Genomic DNA, 23,786 nt, shown 5'->3' with positions numbered 1-23,786 from the left:
TCTGGCAAAGCAATTGCTGCTGTTGCCTACCTCAAAACTGTGGACTCCAAATGTCAGAGCCACATTGGATTCGTTATGGGGATGGCCAAACTTGCTCCACAACCGGAGCACACCATAAAAAGGTTAGATATTTGTGCTGCAGTCTTAGGCGTCGAGTTAGCAGAGTTCATCGCATCCGAGATGGATATCGACCTGACACAAGCCAAGTTCTACTCAGACAGCAAAGCAGTCCTAGGAAGCACAACATGGCTCTCAGGATCAAAACTATTGTACACTGATGAATAGAGTTGAGCGATACCGTCCGATACTTCAAAGTATCGTATCGGATGGTATCGGCCGATCTTTAAAAAAAGTATCGGTATCGCCGATTCCGATACCGGAAGTCCCATTCAAGTCTATGGGACTTCCGGTATCGGAATAAGAAAAACCCTTTCCTGCCCTTGTACAGCCTCTCTGGGGTCTGTACGGGCCTTTCGGGGGGCTGTGCCGGCCTGCCAGGGGGTCTGTGCAGGCTCCGGTGGTCTGTGCCGGCCTGCCGGTGGTCTGTGCAGGCTCCGGTGGGCTGTGCCGGCCTGCCGGGGGGCTGTGCCGGCCTGCCGGTGGTCTGTGCAGGCTCCGGTGGGCTGTGCCGGCCTGCCGGGGGGCTGTGCCGGCCTGCCGGGGGGCTGTGCCGGCCTGCCGGTGGTCTGTGCAGGCTTCGGGGGTCTGTGCAGGCATCGTCCGATGGGACTACAAGTCCCATCGGGCGATGCCTGCTACCATGACAGTGATTGACACATTAGCCAATGATGGGACAGTAGTAGTCCCATCATCCGGCTAATGTGTTAAATGTAAAAAAAAAAAAAAAAAAAAAAAATTACATGCTACATACATACAACATGCATACTACATACATGCTACATTCATACTACATACTACATACATGCTACATTCATACTACATAAATACTACATGCAACATACATACTACATATATACTACATACATACTACATATATACTACATGCATGCTACATACATACTGCATGCTACATACATACTACATGCTACATACATACCACATATAAACTACATACATACTACATACATACTACATGCATGCTACATGCATGCTACATGCTACATACATAACACATATATACTACATGCATGCTACATACATACTACATGCTACATACATACCACATACATACTACATGCATGCTACATACATACTACATGCATGCTACATGATACATACTACATATATACTACATGCATGCTACATACATACTACATGCTACATACATACTACATATATACTACATGCATGCTACATACATACTACATACATACTACATACATACTACATGCTACATACATACTACATACATACTACATGCATGCTACATACATACTGCATGCTACATATATACTACATACATACTACATATATACTACATGCATGCTACATACATACTGCATGCTACATACATACTACATGCTACATACATACCACATATAAACTACATACATACTACATACTACATGCATGCTACATGCATGCTACATGCTACATACATAACACATATATACTACATGCATGCTACATACATACTACATGCTACATACATACCACATACATACTACATGCATGCTACATACATACTACATGCATGCTACATGATACATACTACATATATACTACATGCATGCTACATACATACTACATGCTACATACATACTACATATATACTACATGCATGCTACATACATACTACATACATACTACATACATACTACATGCTACATACATACTACATACATACTACATGCATGCTACATACATACTGCATGCTACATACATACTACATACATACTACATGCTACATACATACCACATATATACTACATACAATACATTCATACAATACATACATAGACATACAGTACATATAACATAGAGTAACATACTTACCAATACTTGTCACATTGTTCCCCGAAGCCATTGTCTTTTCCGGAATAAATATTAACATAACAAACCACAAAAATACTCACCCACGATCCGAAGCAGTCCACGAGTGTGTCCCACGACGATCTTGGGTAGAGAACTGCAGCATCAGATGATGCTGCCGTTCTCTACGGGCTGCAGGAATCCAATGACGGAAGGTAGGTATCCTTCCGCACTGTATTCCTCCGCCACTTAAAAAAAAAAAAGTCCCTAGTCTCACTTTATGCCATTGCTGTGTGGGAATTGATGCTGCCGTTCTCTACCCAAGATCATCATGGGACACACTCGTGGACTGCTTCGGATCGTGGGTGAGTATTTTTGTGGTTTGTTATGTTAATATTTATTCCGGAAAAGACAATGGCTTCGGGGAACAATGTGACAAGTATTGGTAAGTATGTTACTCTATGTTATATGTACTGTATGTCTATGTATGTATTGTATGAATGTATTGTATGTATGTAGTATATATGTGGTATGTATGTAGCATGTAGTATGTATGTAGTATGTATGTAGCATGCATGTAGCATGCAGTATGTATGTAGCATGCATGTAGTATATATGTAGTATGTATGTAGCATGCATGTAGTATATATGTAGTATGTATGTAGCATGTATGTAGTATGTATGTGGTATGTATGTAGCATGTAGTATGTATGTAGCATGCATGTAGTATATATGTAGTATGTATGTAGCATGTAGTATGTATGTAGTATGTATGTAGTATGTATGTGGTATGTATGTAGCATGTAGTATGTATGTAGCATGCATGTAGTATGTATGTAGTATGTATGTAGCATGCATGTAGTATATATGTAGTATGTATGTAGTATGTATGTGGTATGTATGTAGCATGTAGTATGTATGTAGCATGTATGTAGCATGCATGTAGTATGTATGTAGCATGCATGTAGTATGTATGTAGCATGTATGTAGTATGTATGTAGTATATATGTAGTATGTATGTAGCATGTAGTATGTATGTAGCATGCATGTAGTATGTATGTAGCATGCATGTAGTATGTATGTAGCATGCATGTAGTATGTATGTAGCATGCATGTAGTATGTATGTAGCATGCATGTAGTATGTATGTAGCATGTATGTAGTATGTATGTAGCATGTAGTATGTATGTAGCATGCATGTAGTATGTATGTAGTATTTTTTTTTTTTAACATTTAACACATTAGCCGGATGATGGGACTACTACTGTCCCATCATTGGCTAATGTGTCAATCACTGTCATGGTAGCATGCATCGCCCGATGGGACTTGCAGTCCCATCGGACGATGCTTGCACAGACCCCCGGACATCAGCACAGCCCCCCGGCAGGCCGGCACAGCCCCCCGACAGGCCGGTACAGACCCCCACAGGGTGCACAGCCCCCCGGCAGGCCGGCACAGCCCCCCGGCAGGCCGGTACAGACCCCCACAGGGTGCACAGACCACCGGCAGGCCGGTACAGACCCCCACAGGGTGCACAGACCACCGGCAGGCCGGCACAGCCCCCCGGCAGGCCGGTACAGACCCCGGGCAGTCCACACAGCCCCCCGGCAGGCCGGCACAGCCCCCCGGCAGGCCGGCAGAGACCCCCGGAAGGCCCGAAATGACGGCGCATCATGATGCGCACACACCGCGCATCATGATGACGTCAGTCTGTCAATCAACTTTGAACTTCCGATTCCGATGCCGAATTCCGATATTGAAAAAATATCGGAAGTCGGTATCGGAATTCCGATACAGCAAGTATCGGCCGATACCCGATACTTGCGGTATCGGAATGCTCAACACTACTGATGAACAATTTCCAGACACCTTTGAACGTGTGAGAGAGGGCTCAGGTGCTGAAATCCACCCTCAGGTGTCTACACTTCATACATTGACTGCAGCTACTCTCCTCACCCAGAAACAGGACTATCCAGTGCCCCTCCAGGAGGATTCGACGCTAAGAACCTCTACAAGCGCCAATGGAGGCAGGTACAAAGTCTTGCCAATACATTCTGGGACAGGTGGCCAAACAGTATTTGTCTACCCTGCAGCCACAGACGAAGTGGCAATCTACCAGGCCTAATCTGAGGATTGGTGACCTCATCCTTGTGAAAGACTGTCAGGCCCATTGAAACCAGTGGCCACTTGGTTTAGTGACTGCTACATTCCCGAGTAAAGATGGCAATGTCCGCAAAGTCGAACTCACGATGGCCAAAGGAGATGGACCTAAGTCATTCTCCAGACCAGTGACTGAGCTGGTCCTATTGTTGTCTTCAGAGAATAGAAATGGTGGCATCCGTTCAATGCCAGACGGGGAGTGTTCTGTCTTCGACATAATTAATGAATCTTGACTGTCTATTTTGATAACATATATTCAGTGATAATCCTCAGTTTTCCATAGATTTTGATGTTCACCATTTTGGCTCCATCTAGTGTCCAAAGTAATAACTACAGTGTTATTTCTATTTTGTTTTGTTCTTGATTTCCCTCCAATTCCCAATGCATCCTGGGTAGGTTTGCAAGGGATTGTGAGTAGCTCAGCCCATTTCCCTCCAGTCCACCATTTTCCTTCTGCTTGCATACTAGAAGCACCTCATCCCTCTTCTCCCCCTGCATCAGCATCGTCGGTGAGTAATCACGCTCCCCACATCTAATCCCTGTCCTAGATCACCCTCCTTAGTTAGCTCTCCCCTGGTTAGCTATTGGCGCTGGTAATCTATGTAATGTGTATTGCTACTTACAGTTACATGTGTTTTGCAGCAGAGTATTTATGCACGTTTGCCATACTGTGTTCTGTTTCTGTGTCTTAGTTCTTGGGTGGTGTGAGCAGGATCTTATTGACCCGTTCAGTTTTTGTGCATGTTTCATGTGTTCTGAATCTATTGATTTCTTGCTTATGCAAGCTTTGGGAGATCCCCGCCTCTCTCTTTTGGGACATGCATAAAAAGCCATTTCGCCCAGCGAGCCCATACCGGGCAGCGCCTTTCTGAACCCTGCTCATGAAGGTATATTCACATGTTCAGGTTTTTAAATATATTAGATAGGACTGCTCCGAGAAGGGTATGCCTTGACGCGGCGGAGTGGCTTAGCGTACATTTTTTTGCAGAAAAACGTATCAACAAAATACCCTGGTTTTGTTGACATCTTTTACTAGCACTTGCTACTTACCGTTACATGTGTTTTGCAGCAGAGTATTTATGCACGTTTGCCATACTGTGTTCTGTTTCTGTGTCTTAGTTCTTGGGTGGTGTGAACAGGGTCTTATTGACCCGTTCAGTTTTTGTGCATGTTTCATGTGTTCTGAATGTAATGTGTATTATTATTTATTTATAAAGCACCATTGGTTCCATGGTGCTGTACATGAGAAGGGGTTACATACGAATTACAGATATCACTTACAGTAAACAAACTAACAATCACAGACTGATATAGAGGGGAGAGAGGACCCTGCCCTTTCAGGCTTACATGCTACTGGATGGTGGGGAAGGAGACAGTAGGTTGGGGGGTTGCAGCAGCTCCAGTGATTATGAGGCGGTAGTTTCAGTAGTGGTGAGGAGGCAGCGGGGATCATTGCATGCTGTAGACTATCCTGAAGAGGTGGGTTTTCAGGTTCTGTCTGAGGGATCTGTCTGAGTGTGGATGATAGCCGGACGTGTTGGGGCAGGGAATTCCAGTGGATGGGGGTTATTCGGGAGAAGTCTTTGAGGCGGTTGGGTGAGGAGCGAATAAGTGTGGAGGCGAGAAGGAGGTCTTGGGAGGACCGGAGATTACGTGAGGGAAAGTATCAGGAGATTAGTTCAGAGATGTATCGAGGAGACACGTTGTAGATGGCCTTGTAGGTCAGTATTAGTAATTTGAATTGGATATGCTGAGGGAATGGGAGCCAGTGAAGAGATTTGCAGAGGGGAGAAGCGGAGGAGTAGTGAGGAGAGAGATGAATTAGTCGGGCGGCAGAGTTGAGGATGGACTGGAGAGGTGCAAGGGTGTTAGCAGGGAGGCCACAGAAAAGGATGTTGCAGTAGTGGAGGCGTGAGATGATGAGGGCATGCATAAGTATTTTATTAGATTGAGGGTTGAGGAAGGGACGGATTCTGGAAATATTTTTCAGCTGCAGGCGACAGGAGGTGGAGAGAGCTTGGATGTGCGGTTTGAAGGACAGGGCAGAGTCAAGGGTTACTCCGAGGCAGCAGACCTCCATTACGGGGAAAGCGTGATGTCGTTAATTGTTATAGAAAGGTCGGGTAAGGAAGATCTGTGGGATGGGGGAAAGATGATTAGTTCAGATTTGTCCACATTGAGTTTGAGGAAGCGAGAGGAGAAGAAGGAGGATATGGCTGATAGACACTCTGGGAATCTGGAGAGCAGAGAGGTGACGTCTGGGCCAGAGAGGTAGATCTGAGTATCATCGGCATAAAAGTGGTACTGGAATCCATGGGACTTTATGAGTTGCCCCAGGCCAAGTGTATAGATTGAGAAAAGTAGGGGTCCTAGAACAGAGCCTTGGGGGACTCCAACAGAGAGAGAGTGGGATGAGGAGGTAGTGTGGAAGTGGGAGATGATGTGCGGTTGGAAAGGTATGAGGAGAACCAGGATAGGGCGAGGTCTTTGATGCCAAAGTAGGAGAGAATCTGTAGTAGGAGGCAGTGGTCAACTGTGTCGAAAGCAGAGGACAGGTCTAGAAGGAGGAGTATAGAGTATTGTCCATTAGTTTTGGCTGTAAGTAGGTCATTGGTAATGTTGGTCAGGGCTGTCTCAGTGAAATGATGGGGGCGGAAGCCAGATTGTAGATTGTCAAAAAGCAAGTTAGGTGAGAGGTGGGAGGAAAGTTCAGCATGGACATGCTTCTCCAGGAGTTTAGAAGCGAATGAGAGCAGTGATATTGGGTGATAGCTGGACGTGGCTGTTGGATCGAGGGTTGGATTTTTAAGGATAGGCGTCATTGTGGCATGTTTGAAAGCAGAAGGGAAGGTACCAGAAGTTAGTGACAGGTTGAAGAGGTGGGTTAGGGATGGGATAGGGTCAAGTGCACAAGTGGTGAGGTGTGATTTGGAGAGAACATGAGCAAGCTCCCCTTCAGTGATGTTAGATAAGGAGATTATGGGGTTTGGGCATTGGTCTGGTGTAGGGAGGAGGGCCCCCGCAGAGTGTCCGGGCCGGAACCAAGGGGACCGCCATCTAGGTTCCTAAGGGAACTGTACCCGGGGAATGGAGGAGGATGGTGGAAGGCTGAGAGTGACAGGACAGCAAGGGTAGGGGCGAATATAAAAGGGGCAGGGAGCGTGCAGGGGAGTCAGTTAGCGGTACGGCAGACATGGAGCAAGAGACTGTGGGGGCGTGAGAGAGCCAGAGCGACAAACAGTGACCAGAGAGGAGACCAGCAGCAGAGGGGAGATTTACAGTGGCCTTTGGGGAGGAGACGCCGAGCTTACCGACAAGAGACTGCCACTTCACTCCAATCCGGGGTCACAACCTGCCCACGGTCATCCGCGGCTGTTGATGCTGTGCTCCAGCCCGTTGCGGCCTGTCCGCTGCCTCTCGCGGCCACTGCCACTTCACTCCAGCCCGCGGTTGCGGTCTGCCCGCTGCCGCCCACGGACGCTGCTGCCCCGCTTCAGCCCGTGGCCTGTTTATCACTGCCCGCAGCTGCCATCTCCCCACTGCAGTCAGCAGTTGGGGCCTGCTCCTCGCCTACAGAGAGACTCTTTGCACAGCCCCAGGCTGTGCACGTGGCCTATCAACCACCACTCCTCGTAACTGCGACACAACCCTGCTCGGGGACTGGAGTCTCCCTGAACCCGCTAACGAGCAGAACCCCGCTGTCTTTACAGGGGGTTACCTCATCAAAGGACTCACTCAGGGCCTGCTGTGCCCCAACCCCTCCTGGGTGCTGGGGCACCCGAAGACTACGCCAGATCTTCAGCAGCTGGGCCCAGTGGCTGCGACGCCAAAGCAGCTTCACCAGAGACAACGAGGGACGTCAGGTCGGATAGGTGACACTATAGGAATAAGGACCCGTAGTCGGCCATACCGCGGCCCTATAGTAACTGGCCTTTGCCGGGTTAGTCGTGTTCTCTTTTTAATAGTGTTTGGTTGTACTGAGTCCCTGCAAGGACAATTGCTGTTACTTTGTTTTGGTTGCTTAGTATAGCCCTAGCGGCTTCAATTTATAAAAGTTACTTCCCAAAGTACAACTCAGTCTCGCATCTCGTCACTGCATCCTGCGTACCTGCTATTACCTACATTGGTATGCAAAGGGCTTGTCGTGGTTGAGCAATAGAGACTTGCCGTGTTTGGTCTATCTTGTTTTTGAATTGTGCGGCAAAGTCCTCGGCAGAGATTAGGGAAGTCGGAGGGGATAGTGGTGGGCGGAGGAGGGAGTTAAAAGTATTGAACAACTGTTTGGGGTTGTGGGATAAGGAAGATACAAGGGATGTAAAGTAGGCCTGTTTAGCAGAGGTGAGGGCAGATCCTATGTATCCATTCTGACTGATTGTATTATATGTTTACTTGTAGTTTCACCGCACCAATATACCATCACGTTCAAAAAAGCACAGATTCAACCTACAGTCTTCTTATTGGACCCCCGGTATAGCGGTTTAGCTGCCTGTATATGCTACATGAATCCAGGTTCATTAGTAAGGACAGAACACTCGTACACTTCCATGTTCATCCCTGGATCCTCCAGATGGCTGAGCTGCTGTGGCATCCCCCTCACGGGTGGCTCGGTCCATGCGCCCCCCGCCAGCTCCTAAAGGGAGAGTGGAGAGGTGAGAATACCCCCCTCTGGAGCCACCTGTTCCCGATTCCTGCTGCCACCAAATACAATATGGCGGCCGTCGTCACCTATGCAGATACTGCACTGCCCGGGGTCAGCACACAGCAGGTGAACAATGAAGTGTCATCATCGTGCACACTCAGTGTCAGAGGCAGAGGGGAATGATGGGAGAGGGAGCGTCATCTGACACTCTCTCCTCCATCATCAGTCGGCGCTGGCGGCAGGAGGGCCCCCCTGACCCATGGGCCCTGTAGCGGCTGTGTGATGTGTTGCTGTTAGTGGCTGGGGGCCCCTGGGGGAGCGGGGGCCCTAGGCAGCTGCCTGATCTACCTGCCGCTAACGCCGGCCCTGACTGTTAGATCAAGGAGCAGGAGCTCTATCAGATTTGTACAAATTTTTTAGAAAGCACAGACCAGAACTTTTTTGCAGCAGCAGCAAAATGGTAAACATTTTTTATTCAAGACTATTTTGAAAATCTCTGAACCTTGCATTTAGCAAACGAACAATACAAAAAAATTCTGTGTGAAGATGTACATAGCCTCTAGCATCAAACTGGTATGCTAATGAAATATCCAGCTGATTTCCAGTAGGAAACTTTTTAACATCACCAGCCACACGCTGAATTATTTACAATTAATAAAAATTTTAGATAAATTCTGTGTCTTCAAACAGAGAGGCTGTTTTCCAAGGTTTATAAAGCAACGTTTGGTTTCCTTTTCTCCAGTTGGATTAATATTCCATCCTGTGGGCGAAGAATGAGTTCTCCCACTAGACGAAGATCATCGCGGCTCTGACTTGCCTTTACTGTGAAGTTTCTCAAAATGGCCGATAACACCACCTTCTCCTCCATTAGAGCAAAGCGCTGGCCTGTGTTTGACAAGACATAAAGATGAGATGTAAATGAGTAAACTCAACACATGCCAAAAAAATATTTAGTAACCGTGTCTGGAAGTAAAGGGATTAGTCATTTAGGTCACTTTTATCCAGGATGAGGGAGAACTTTATGGGGGCAGAATTTCTACATTACTAAAGGCTGGATCAGCCTGTCCTGCTGTGTCCATCCTGCACTGTGGAGGAAGTCCAGCACACAATGTACTGTATATATATATTAATATTAGTACTGAGCAAAAGTTTTAGGCAGGTGTGAAGAAAGAAAAAGTGAATTATCAAAAGAGATATCTGAATCAAATCAATATTTTGGCAGCACTGTGGCTCAGTGGATAGCACTGCAGCCTTGCAGTGCTGGAGTCTTGGGTTCGAATCCCACCCTTGACAACATTTGCAAGTTTGTATGTTCCCCCCGTGTTTGCGTGGGTTTCCTCCGGGTACTCCGGTTTCCTCCAACATTCCAAAAGACATACAGTTAGGAAATTAGATTGTGAGCCCCATCAGGGACAGTGATGATAATGTGTGCAAACTGTAAAGCGCTGAGGAATATGTTAGCACAATATAAAAATAAAGATTATTATTATTATATTTGCTGAGTAAGGCCTTTGTCTTCAAAAAAGTATCAAAGCATCAATTTTTCTAGGTACACTTCCACATAATTTTTAAGGAATTCGGCAGAGAAGTTGATTGAAATCAGGAATGTAACAATCGCGTTCGCAGAGGGTGTGACTGCAACCAGTCCGGTGTCTGTGCAAACCACATGGAGATAAGTCCGCTTTTCACCAGCAGCACAGATGACAAGGGCCAATACAAATCTATGAGTCCATGTAAAACATTGTACAGCACACGGATGTCATCCGTGTGTAATCTCTGTGCCGTCCGTGTGCTGTACGTGTTTAACATTGAAAAGTATGCAAGAAGCTTTGGAACTGATTTTTCTTAAGCCATATCGGAAAAAAAAGGATGGCACATGGATGGCACACTGATGACACACTGATAGCTCACTGATGGCTCACTGATCCAAAACACTGATGACACCAGTACCGTTTTTTCTTGCACCGGTATTAAACAGATGTGTGAAGGGAGCCTAAAATAGGAGAGGCATGAGCAACAACTTTTTACTTGTTTATTTACCGTAAAAACAAATTGATAGCAATGGCTTTTGACATACCCCTTTGATTTCAATTGGGTCTATCTGCTTCTGTTCTGGTGTCTGTCATTTAGAAGGGAAGAACCATACTGCATGCTGTGCTATATTTCCATCAAATACAGTGCTGAGCAAAACTTTTAGACAGGTGTAAAAAATGCTGAAAAGTAAAAATATCTTTAAAAATAGAAATGTTAACAGTTTATTTTTATTAACAAAATGCAAAAATAATGAACAAATGAGAAATCTAAATCGATTCAAAATTTTATGTGACCACCTTTTGCCTTCAAAACAATCAAAGCAACAATTCTTCTAGATACACCGTCTTGGAAGCACTAGCATTTAAGTCCTCTTCCTCTCTGAAGAGGCTATTTGTATATTTAAATGTCCAGAGGAGCATTCCTGTCCTATAAGTCTCCTTCACCTGCCTAAATATTTATTAAATTGGGTGTGTGTTTGGGGTCATTGTCCTGCTGCAGAATAAATTTGGAGCCTAGAAGATGTCTCCCTGATGTTACTGCCTGCATCTCTCACCATTGAGGACACCATTATTCTTTACCAAACTCCCAACTCCATTTGCTGAACTACAGCCCCAAATTTGCATTGACTTTTCACCATGCTTCCTAGTTGCCTGAAGATGTTCATTAGGCTACGGTCACACTATCAGTATTTGTTCAGTATTTTTTCTCAGCATTTGTAAGCCAAAACCAGGTGAGGAACAATCAGAGGACAATGTATAATACAAACAAGTGCACCAATTCTACATGTTTGACCCACTCCAAGTTTTGGCTTACAAATACTGATGTGAAATACTGGCTAAATACTGATAGTGTGGCCGTGGCCTAACTGTACCGCTCTCCAGCCCTCCATGAACAAACTGTCTTCTCTTAAAGCCAAATATTTCATATCTTGACTCATCAGTCCAAGACTCCTGCTGTCATTTTTTGCAGCAAAGTTCCTAGGTTTTTGGGCAAAGTTGAGTCACTTGGTCTTGTTTCCATGTCAAAGGTATGGCTTTTTGGCTACAGCTCTTCCATGAAAAGCACTTCTGAACAGACTTCTCTGAACATTAAATGGGTGTATCTGGGTCCTACTTGTCCAGCAATGCCATCAGCTCAGAATTGGCAGCTACATCTTCCATTTCGAAAGGAAGTGAGCATGATTTGTCTTTTAGATGCTGCACTAAACTTTTTTGGCCAACCACTGCATCTACAATCCTCAACGTTGGCAATTTTTGGTGTCCTCAATGCTCATAAATACAAGAAGATACTTATCCATCATGCAATACCATCAGCAAGGCAATTGATTGGCTGTATATTATTCTGAAGCATGACAATGACTTCAAACATACAGCTAATGTCATAAAGATGTATCCTCAATGAAAAGAATAACAATGAGTCCTGGAAGTGATATGGCTCCCATAGTGTCCTGATGTCAACATCTTTGATTCTGTCTCAGATGACATGAAGGGAGCAAGCCTACATGCACAGAAGATCTGTGGTTAGTTCTCCAATTGTTTGGAGCAATCTCCCATCTGATTTCCTTCAAAAAACCCTTAAGTGTACCTATAAGAATTTATGCTGTTTTGAAGGCAAATGGTTGTCACACCAAATATTTATTTGATTTAGATTTCTCTTTCACTCACTTTTAATTTTGCTGATTGATAAAAATAAACTATTGCCACTTCTATTTTTTTAAAGAATTCTTACTTTTCAGCATTTGCATTTTTTTTACATACATGCCTAAAACTTTTGCATAATACTGTATGATGATATCAGCCATAAAGATGCCTAATATCATTCAATACTGGATAAATGTACTCTTAGAACTTCTTTAGAGAGGTTTACTTATTTAAAAAGAGCCATAGGATTGATAATCGATATCTAATTGTTGTGACCCCTTGATTACCCAAGCAAGGTGTCACGAGGCCCTGCAGCGAGACCGTGTAACCACCACTAGGGGCTGATAGAGTAGCACACCACCTATGTAAACCTGCGGAGCAGCCGTGAGACAACAGCATGGGGACGGTAGAATTGTCAGACAAACCAAGTCGGTAACAGGAGGAAAGAGTGGTACAAAAGGGGCGGAGCAAAAGCGAAGTCAGAAGCAAGCCAGAATGTCAGAGCCGGTCAGGAGCAGGAAATCCAAGATGAGAGACAGGAACCAGGTCAGAATACAAGCCAAGCCAACACTAAGGGATCCAAGCACGGGAAGGGGAATAACTAGGTCAGGACAGGATATAGGGAGAGGACGGACATGGGGAGATAGCGATGGCAAATGACAAACCAGGGCATCATGGGGTCAGCCGCTCAAACAGGAGACAGGAACTATAACTGACATAGCCTGCCAACAGCAACAGCAAGAAATAGCCAATCACACACCAAAGAGAGGCTGGAAAGAGTTAACCCACTTTAACCCACTAATGACCAGGTCGGGCAAGAGATAATGAGTAGTAAAGCCCAACCTGGATCATGAAACAAGGGTTATGTGATCTAACCTTTTTCACCGCTTCAAGTAATGAATGGAGAGGTTTGGAGAAGTATGCATATTGTCATTCCATTCATTGGGATTCATGGAAATAGCCAAGAATAGCACTTGACTATATATTTCAGTTCTATAAAATGTCTACCCATGCTGCTCCATTCACTCCCAGAAGTAGGAAAGAAGAAAGAGGGATTGTAACTAGAGTTGAGCGAAACGGGTCGGTCAATTTCAAAAGTCACCGACTTTTGAAAAAGTCGGGTTTCATGAAACGAAACCCGACCATAGCGTGAGGTCAGCACCAAGGTCGGCGACCATGGTGCCAAAGTCGCGTTTCAAATGATGCTTCAGCGCCCTTTTTCAGCCAATGATGGATGACGCACACTGTGGGCAACGCGATGACATAGGCAGCGGTCACCACCTTCTTTGAGAAGGGCATGCAAGTGATTGGCTTGCTTTGTGTGGCATCACAGGGGCTATAAAAGGGCGTGCATGCCGACTGCCATCTTACTTCTGCTGATCTCAGAATAGGGAGAGCTGCTGCTGCTGCTGATTCTGTAAGGAGAGCGTTAGGCAGGGAAGAAGATACAAAAAACTGCTTCTGCTGCTAGCGATTTTGCCTGTACAGCACACCAGTTAGTGTGCAGTGCAAGGGTAGGCTATATTTTGGTGCATCAGCTCTGTTGGTTATTAGGATGCCTTACAAGGCTCCCTGATAGCTACATTGCTGTTTTCACACTGCTGTGCAAACTGCTTTTTTAAAAGCAAAAATACTTTTCATCCTCTTTTTTGCCCAGTTACCAAGCGTTCATTTTTCCACACTTTTGTGTGCAGCAGTCCTGCTTATTAGGCTGCCTGCTGCCATACTTGAGACTGAGAGCATCATTGTCAGCTTGCTAAAATCTCTAGGGAGATTCAAATTCTCCCCAGTCCTATATAGACATTTTATACACCATCCAATTTCAGCCTGTTATATTGAGGTGTAATCTACACTGGGCCTGAGATATTAGTTCAGTGCCCTCAAGTCTGTAGGGAGATTCAAATTCTCCCCAATACTATATAAACCTTGTTTTACAGTACCATATTGCTGGTGGTATTTTGGGTACATTTTCCCAAAAGTGAGGAAGTGTGTTGGAAGAGGCCGTGGAAGTGGGGGTGGTTTGCCAGCTGGTAAATGATGGTGTTGGTGGTGGTCGTGGATCTGCTGGTAGTGGCAAAAGCACAATAGCACCTAATACATGAGGTGTTGAGCCTGCGTCATCGTCTGGCTCCACAAGGCTTCGAAGGCTCCCTTTTCTGGGAGTAGGTAAACCGCTTTTAACCCCTTCACCCCCAAGGGTGGTTTGCACGTTCATGACCGGGCCAATTTTTACAATTCTGACCACTGTACCTTTATGAGGTCATAACTCTGGAACGCTTCTATGGATCCCGGTGATTCTGACACTGTTTTCTCGTGACATATTGTACTTCATGTTAGTGGTAAAATTTCATTCAAATAACTTGCGTTTATTTGTGAAAAAAACAGAAATTTGGCAAAAATTTTGAAAATTTCGCAATTTTCCAACTTTGAATTTTTATGCCCTTAAATCACAGAGATACGGCACACAAAAAACTTGATAACTAACATTTCCCACATGTTTACTTTACATCAGCACAATTTTGGAACCAAAATTTTTTTCTGTTAGGAAGTTATAAGGGTTAAAAGTTGACCAGCGATTTCTCATTTTTACAACACCATTTTATTTTTAGGACCAAATCACATTTGAAGCCACTTTGAGGGGTCTATATGATAGAAAATACCCAAAAGTGACACCATTCTAAAAACTGCACCCCTTAAGGTGCTCAAAACCACATTCAAGAAGTTTATTAACCCTTTAGGTGCGTCACAGGAATTTTTTTGAATATTTAAAAAAAAATGAACATCTAACTTTTTTTCACAAAAAAAATACTTCAGGTTCAATTTTTTTATTTTACCAAGGGTAACAGGAGAAATTGGACTGCAAAAGTTATTGTGCAATTTGTCCTGAGTACGCCGATACCTGATTTGTGGGGGGGAACGACTGTTTTGGCGCATGGCAGAGCTCAGAATGGAAGGAGCGCGGTTTGACTTTTTCAATGCAAAATTGGCTGGAATTCAGATCGGACGCCATGTCACGTTTGGAGAGTCCCTGATGTACCTAAACAGTGGAAACCCCCTACAAGTGACCCCATTTTGGAAACTAGACCCCCCAAGGAACTTATCTAGATATGTGGTGAGAACTTTGAACCCACAAGGGCTTTACAGAAGTTTATAACGTACAACGGTACAATTAAAAAATCATATTTTTTCCACAAAAATGATCTTTTCACCCCAATTTTTATTTTCCCAAGGGTAACAGGACCCTAAAAGTTATTGTGCAATTTGTCCTGAGTACGCTGATACCCCACATGTGGGGGTAAACCACTATTTGGGCGCATGGCAGAGCTCGGAAAGGAAGCAGCGCCATTTGACGTTTTTGGCTGGAATTGAGATCGGACACCATGTCGCGATTGGAAAACACCTGATGTACCTAAACAGTGGAAACCCCCCACAAATGACACCATTTTGGAAACTAGACCCCCTAAGGACTTATCTAGATGTGTGGTGAGAACTTTGAACCCCCAAGGGCTTCACAGAAGTTTATAACATAAAGCCGTACAATTAAAAAGTCATATTTTTTCCACAAAAATGATCTTTTCACCCTCAATTCTTATTTTTCCAAGGGTAACAGCACCCTAAAAGTTATTGTGCAATTTGTCCTGAGTACGCTGATACCCCACATGTGGGGGTAAACCACTATTTGGGCGCATGGCAGAGCTCGGAAGGGAAGCAGCGCCATTTGACGTTTTTGGCTGGAATTGAGATCGGACACCATGTCGCGATTGGAAAACCCCTGATGTACCTAAACAGTGGAAACCCCCCACAAATGACACCATTTTGTAAACTAGACCCCCCAAGGAACTTATCTAGATGTGTGGTGAGCACTTTGAACCCCCCAGTGCTTCACAGAAGTTTATAACGCCCGGGCGTGAAAATAAAAAATTCGTATTTTTTCCACAAACATGATCTTTTAGTCACCATTTTTTTTATTTTCCCAAGGGTAACAGGAGAAATTGGACCCCAAAAGTTGTTGTCCAATTTGTCCTGAGTATGCTGATACCCCATATGTGGGAGAAAACTACTGTATGGGCACACGTCGGGGATTGGAAGGGAAGTAGTGACGTTTTGGAATGCAGACATTGATGGAATGGTCTGCGGGTGTCATGTTGCCTTTGGAGAGCCCCTAATGTACCTAAACAGTGGAAACCCCCCACAAATGACCCCATTTTGAAAACTAGACCCCCTACGGAACTTATCTAGATGTGAGGTGAGCACTTTGAACCCCCAAGGGCTTCACAGAAGTTTATAATGCCAGGGCATGAAAATAAAAAAATCGTATTTTCTCCACAAACATGATCAATTAGTCCCCAATTTTTTTATTTTCCCAAGGGTAACAGGAGAAATTGAACCCCAAAAGTTGTTGTCCAATTTGTCCTGAGTACGCTGACACCCCATATGTGGGAGAAAACTACTGTATGGACACACGTCGGGGCTCGGAAGGGAAGCAGTGCTATTTTGGAATGCAGACTTTGATGGAATGGTCTGCGGGTGTCATGTGCGTTTGGAGAGCCCCTGATGTACCTAAACTATTGAAATTCCCAAAAAGTGACCCCATTTTGGACACTAGACCCCCCACGGAACTTATCTAGATGTGTGGTGAGCACTTTGAACCCCCAAGTGCTTCACAGAAGTTTATAACGCTCAGACGTGAAAATAAAAAAATCATTTTTTTCCACAAAAATGATATTTTTGCCCCCGATTTTTTATTTTCCTAAGGGTAACAGGAGAAATTGAACCCCAAAAATTGTTTTGCAATTTGTCCTGAGTAGGCTGATACCCTACATGTGGGGGTAAAACACTGTTTGGGCGCAAGGCAGAGCTTGGAAGGGAAGGAGCACCATATGACTTTTTCAACTCAGAATTGGCTGGAATTGAGATCAGACGCAATGTTGCATTTGGAGAGCCCCTGATGTGCCCAAACAGTGGAAACCCCCAATTCTAACTCCAACCCGAACCCCAACACACCCCTAACCCTAATCTCAGCCCTAACCCTAACCCAAGCCCTAACCCTAGCCCTAACCCTAACCCTAACCCTAGCCCTAACCCTTACCCTAACCATAGCCCTAGCCCTAACCCTAGCCCTAACCCTAGCCCTAACCCTAGCCCTAACCCTAACTCTAATGGAAAAATGGAAATAAATACATTTTTTTAATTTTATTATTTTTCCCTAACTAAGGGGGTGATAATGGGGGGTTTGATTTACTATTTATGGCGGTTTTTATATTTGGCAGCTGTCGCACGCTAAAAGACGCTTTTTATTGTAAAAATAGTTTTTGCATCACCACATATTGAGAGCTATAATTTTTCCGTATTTTGACCCACCGAGTCATGTGAGGTCTTATTTTTTGCGGGACGAGTTGACGTTTTTATTGGTACCATTTTCGGGCACGTGACATTTTTTGATCGCTTTTTATTCTGATTTTTGGGACGCAGAATGAACAAAAACCAGCGTTTCATGAATTTCTTTTGGGGGAGTGCGTTTACACCGTTCCGCGTGCGGTAAAATAGATAAAGCGGTTTTATTCTTCGGGTCAGTACGGTTACAGCGATACCTCATTTAGGTCATTTTTTTATGTTTTGTCGGTTTTATGCAATGAAAACTATTTTATATAAAAAATAATTATTTTTGCATCACTTTATTCTGCGAGCTATAACTTTTTTATTTTTTTGCTGATGATGCTGTGTCATGGCTCGTTTTTTGCGGGACAAGATGACGTTTTCAGCGGTACCATGGATATTTATATGTGTCTTTTTGATCGCGCGTTATTACACTTTTTGTTAGGCGGTATGATAATAAATCATTATTTTTTGCTTCGTTTTTTATTTTTATTTTTTAAGGGGTTCGCTAAAGGGGTTAACTAATGGGACAGTTTTATAGGGCGGGTTGTTACGGATGCGGTGATACCTAATATGTGTACTTTTATTGTTTTGGGGTTTTTTTATTTTCAAAAAATGAATTTATTGGGGAATATTTTTTTTTTTTTTTACTAATTTATTTGGCGATTTTTTTTAATTATTTTTACACTTTTTTTTAATTTTTTTTTTACTTTATTACATAGTCCCAGGTGGGACATCACTGTCCTGTGACAGATCGCTGATCTGTCACATCACAGATCACTGTGACAGATCAGCAATCTGTCACAGGCATTGAAGAAGACTTCCTCTTACCTGCGCTTTGCAGGCACTGAGGAAGCCAGCTTCCTCCAGGCCCCCGAAGGCCCCCGTTGCCATCTTGGATTCGGGGGCCTGGAGGAAAGGAGCTCCCCGCAGCAGCGCTGCACATTGCGCTGCCGTGGGGGGCTCAGGGAAGCACGGAGGGAGCCCCCTCCCTGCCGATGCTTCCCTTTAACTCCCGTTACACCGCGATCATGTTTGATCGCGGTGTGCAAGGGGTTAACGTGTCGGGGGCGGTCCGTGACCGCCCCTGACACATAGTGCCGGGTGTCAGCTGTGATAATCAGCTGACACCCGGCCGCGATCAGCGGCGCTCACCACGTGGGCGCCGCTGATCGCGGTAGACGTACTATCCCGTCCATGGGCATAGGGGCCCGGGTCCCATGGACGGGATAGTACGTCGGATGTCAGGAAGGGGTTTAAGTCGGAGCTTCTGGAGCAAGTTTTGGCTTACATTGCTGACACAGTCTCCAGCTCTATCGCCTCCTCTTCTGAACTTTCAAAAAATAAAAGCACTGAGTCGTCATTGGAGGCTCATGATCAGGAACCACACCTTTCCTTGTGTCCTTCACCCCTACCAAAAGTAAAGGATGCAGCAGGCCACATTACAGATTACTCCATGGAGCTCTTTTCACATACCATGCCTGGGTTATCAAGTCAAATCGTGAATTACCCAGTCCAATCCAAAAAGAATCTGACATGGAGTGCACTGATGCACAGCCACTGCTACATTTATCTGCCTGTACGTTCACTCAGAGCACTACATTGTCCTCGCAGTGTACTGAGCCAGAATCTGACCCTGATAAAACTCAGGTGCCCCTTCCCGCATACATATACCATGGTAACACAGAGGAAGGTGCACATGACATTGAAGAGGAGGTGATAGATGACCCAGTTGTTGACCCAGATTGGCATCCATTGGGGGAAGAGGGTGCCACTGCCAATAGCTCAGAAGAGGAGGAGGAGCATCCGCAGCAGGCATCGACATCGCAACAGCTGTTATCTGGCAGGCGCGGAGCAGTCCAAAAACAGGTTACAAAAACCAAAAGGGTTGCAGGACAGCTAAGCCAGACGGTCAAATTAGTACAGCGCGCAAGGCCTCAAAATGTCTTCCATAGTAAGAAGAGTGCAGTGTGGCACTTTTTTGAACAAAATCCTAATGATCAGGCAAAGGTTATCTGTAAGAAGTGTGCAAAGACCTTTAGCCGAGGGAAAAATCTGAGAAATTTGAATACCAGTTGCATGCTTAGACATTTAACCACCATGCACTTGCAAGCGTGGACGGACTACCAAACCTCACGTACCACATGTGCAACTGCTCCCAATGAAGGTAGTCAGTAACGCTACATCGCTTCCCCCACTGTAAGCCCACCGGTTAGCACACCACCAGCAGCAAATATTGAGGTGTCGTTGCAAGGCCAAAGCAGTCAGGGAATCACAATGTTATTGCTACGAAAGACTGAATCTAGGCCATCAGAAAGAACACCAACTCCATCACCATCATCAACCCTCTCTCAGTCCGCCATGTCCACCGCTAGTTCCACCATATGCAGCTCTCAAGTCCAGCTCGCCCTACCAGAGACTGAGTAGGACAAGAAAGTACTCATCCTCTCATCCGCGTACACTGGGTTTGAACGCCCAAATTGCCAAACTAATCTCGTTAGAGATGATGCCCTACTGGTTGGTTGAAAGCGAAGCTTTCCACGAACTCATGTCCTACGCAGTACCACGCTATGACCTACCCAGTCGGCACTTCTTTTCTCGCAAAGCCATCCCAGCCCTCCACCTTCATGTGAAAGACCGCATTGTCCATGCACTCAAGCAATCAGTGAGTGGAAAGGTGCACTTCCCAACAGATGCATGGTCCAGTAGGCATGGCCAGGGCCGTCATCTGCGTCCATCACTGCGCACTGGGTTAATGTGGTGGATGCAGGGTCCACAGGGGACAGCGGCGGTGGGACAGTGCTGCCTAGCCCATGGTATAGGAAACAGTTGTGTGTAGGCGTTCGACCCGCCTCCTCCTCCTCCAGAAGCGAAAGCTCGTCCACAGAGCGCAATCGCATGAGCACTCCATCCGCAGCTGCCAGTGTTGCACACTCGGTGTCCCACTATCGAACAGCTAGTGGTAAGCGTCAGCAGGCTGTGTTGAAGATGATGTGTTTGGGCGACAACAGACACGCCGCGGAGGCACTGGCCGACGACAAACTGAGTCATGGCTGGGCAGTCTACATCTTGAGGCAGGCAAGGTAGTTTGTGATAACGGCCGGAATTTTGTGGCAGCTATAGCCCTTTCAAAACTCCGACACATACCTTGCCTGGCTCACACCTTGAACCTGGTGGTGCAGTGCTTCCTCAATAATTATCCGGAGTTAACAGGCCTGCTCCAGAAGCTCCGAACACTGTGCTCGCACATCCGCCGGTGGCCCGTACACTCCAGTCGTATGCAGAAGCTGCAGCGATTGCTCCAACTTCCCAAGCACCGCCTAATTATCGACGTTGCAACAAGGTGGAACTCCACCCTGCACATGGTTGAGAGGCTGTGCGAACAGAGGCAGGCTGTAATGCATTTGTGGGAGGATACACGGCCAGGCACTTTGAGGGCAGAAATGGAGTTGTCGGGTGTGCAGTGGTCGAAGCTGAAAGACCTCTGTAAAGTCCTTCAGTGTTTTGAGGAATGCACACAACTTGTAAGCGCAGACGACGCCATCATGAGCATCCCACTTATGCGTCTGCTCATGCAAACTTTGACGCACATTAAGGAGCAGGCGTCTGCAGGCGAGGAGGATGAGGAAGAGGAGGAGGGAAGCCTTAATGACAGTCAGCCATTGTCTGCTCCGGGATCTCTCCTGGACGAGGTGGAGGAAGAAGAGGAGGAGGAGGATGATGATGGGGTTGATTATTTAGGGGAGGAGGATGCTTCTCGTGGGGCAAGAGAAAATGTTGGCATGGCAAGGTCTGGTACAGGGTTTGTGCGTGACTGGAGGGATGTGGATTTGCCAGAAAGTGTTCCTCCACCCAGCACTCGCAGTGCATCATTGACACCTGGAACATCGGCCCACATGTCAGATTATGCCTTGCAGATCCTAAAAAGGGACCCCCGCATTGCCAAAATGATGAACGATGACGACTACTGGTTGGCCAGCATCCTGGATCCACGCTATAAAGGCAAATTCCAAAACATCATGCCACAGGAGAACCTTGACCTAATATTGGCTAACAAACAAGCAACTCTGGTAAACCGTTTGTTTGAGGCATTCCCAGCACACAGCAGCGGTGATGATTCTCCAACGAGCCGTAGGGGGAAACATGGAAGAGGTGCACACATCAGAAGTGGCGTTGGAGACAGGGGTTTCATGACCATGTTGTGGACTGATTTTTCAAGACCCGCTCACACGACTGGTAATACTGCATCGATTGAAAGTGACAGGAGATAGCAGTTGTCAACTATGGTTACAAACTACTTCTCCTCCCATATGGATGTTCTCCCTCACAGGTCATTCCCCTTTGACTATTGGGCCTGTAAACTGGACACCTGGCCTGAATTGGCACAATATGCCTTACAGGAGCTCGCTTGCCCTGCTGCTAGCGTGCTATCCGAATGAGTCTTCAGTGCTGCTGTATCAATCCTGACAGAAAAAAGGACCCGTCTGTCGACCCAAAATGTTGATGATCTAACCTTCATTAAAATGAACCATGCATGGGTTTCAAAGGATTTTGTCCCACCTTCCCCTGATGACACATAGGTTGCCAGAAAAATGGCTCACTTTTGTCCTCCTCTTCCTCGGACTTCTCTGATTCCTCCATTTGCAGCTGCTGAATGTCCAACATCAACATATGCCATTTTTTTAAACCTCCCTAACTGGGCTGCCTCCCCCCCATGGCCGGGGGTCACCAACTAGCGCACGCAACCGTGCGAATGCCATTGCCCTGGACAGGTGGGTGGGCCAACTCTTGGGCCCCGGCACTAGCACAGGGTCCCTCATAGTGCAATCAAGTGTCTCTGACGGTGGGGGTGCACACCCGCCTTCAGACACACTGGCGTACTATGAGGGGCCCAGTGCCAGTACCGATGCCCATGGGCCCCAGCATTTGCAACATTTACTTCTCCCTGCTCCTCCGCTGTGTAGTCTGGGCTGTCAAATCCTTCCCTGGGACTGCCACTACAAATTTGGTAAACTGATAGATGATGGTTAAGATGTAGCTATGCCCTGTCCTGCTGGCCGGGCTCTAGCTTCAGATGATCAATGGCTTCCATTTCTTATGGACGTCGATTCACAATGAGCTGCAGTGGTGGTTTATAATCAGCTTTCACAGTTTTCCTACTCACAGACGTGTGACATTCCTGCCCACATTTTTAAATGTGCCCTCTCATGCCAATCCAATAGAATCGCCTACAGCCTGTGGCTTCTGTCTTTTGCACTCCAAAGTTACCTGACAGATCATGATAGGCAGTGAGGACCATGTCTACATCTCTCCCTGTGATCAAAATTTGATGGAGATGAGTAACGGTGATGGGATCAACGGTACTGCGATACAGCAACCCTTTCTTCAAAAAGAACTGTTTTCGCTGTCTCCACACACAAAGTAATTGAGGGTCAGCATCGCCTCTGAGAATTCTCCAGGGAGTTTTCCCCGTGATTAGTAATTCCTAAATTTCTGCAATCACTCGACTTTATGTCTGTACTTTTATCCATCTCGTTTCCTCTTGCGGAGAGTCTGGACTGTCTTACTGAGACAGAAATATATATGAAGATTTAAAAATACCCCAACAGTGTATACTGGTGTACGCTTCAAAAACATTTCCTTTTTTCTACTTTTTAGATTGTTGTCTAATCCATACTGAGTGTCTTTGTCGTACTCCGGAAATAAACACGGAGATTTTAAATGTTTAAACTATGCTATATATACCTGTTATCCGGTGATACTGTACCCTTTCTCAACTTTCTGCAATCTTGTCGAATCCATACTGTGCCTGAGACCGTCTGAGTCTGCCTCCTGATTACAGATGAGTGGTGTTTGAGTGGAACTGTTGGCCAAGTTCAAATTCTAGCTGTTTTGGGCGGTGTTAGATCTCTTCGTCGAACTACAACACTTTGATTAAAATTCGGCTGTTCGAGTTTCCATTCGAGAGCGTTTCGTTAAACAAAAGCGTATCTTTTTTTTCACATT

At 45.6% G+C, this 23,786-nt stretch overlaps 1 protein-coding gene across 2 annotated transcripts in view; it reads right to left on the bottom strand.

Annotated features, from left to right (window-relative positions):
* Positions 1–9,158: 9,158 nt before the first annotated feature.
* LOC141092548 (cytochrome P450 4V2-like) overlaps positions 9,159–23,786 on the bottom strand; it is a 132,100-nt gene continuing 117,472 nt past the window's right edge. The window contains exon 12 of one of the 2 annotated variants that reach the window (XM_073578796.1): positions 9,159–9,615. In XM_073578796.1, coding sequence (XP_073434897.1) covers positions 9,440–9,615 — 176 coding nt within the window. In that variant the 3' untranslated portion in view covers positions 9,159–9,439. The remainder of the gene's footprint in view (positions 9,616–23,786) is intronic. The other variant, XM_073578805.1, reaches the window with a different exon arrangement.

The sequence above is a fragment of the Dendrobates tinctorius genome, unplaced genomic scaffold, assembly GCF_039654945.1.
Source record: "Dendrobates tinctorius isolate UK_male_01 unplaced genomic scaffold, ASM3965494v1 ptg000008l, whole genome shotgun sequence".
Classification (NCBI taxonomy): Eukaryota; Metazoa; Chordata; class Amphibia; order Anura; family Dendrobatidae; genus Dendrobates; species Dendrobates tinctorius.
This window is presented reverse-complemented; position numbering and strand designations above follow the sequence as displayed.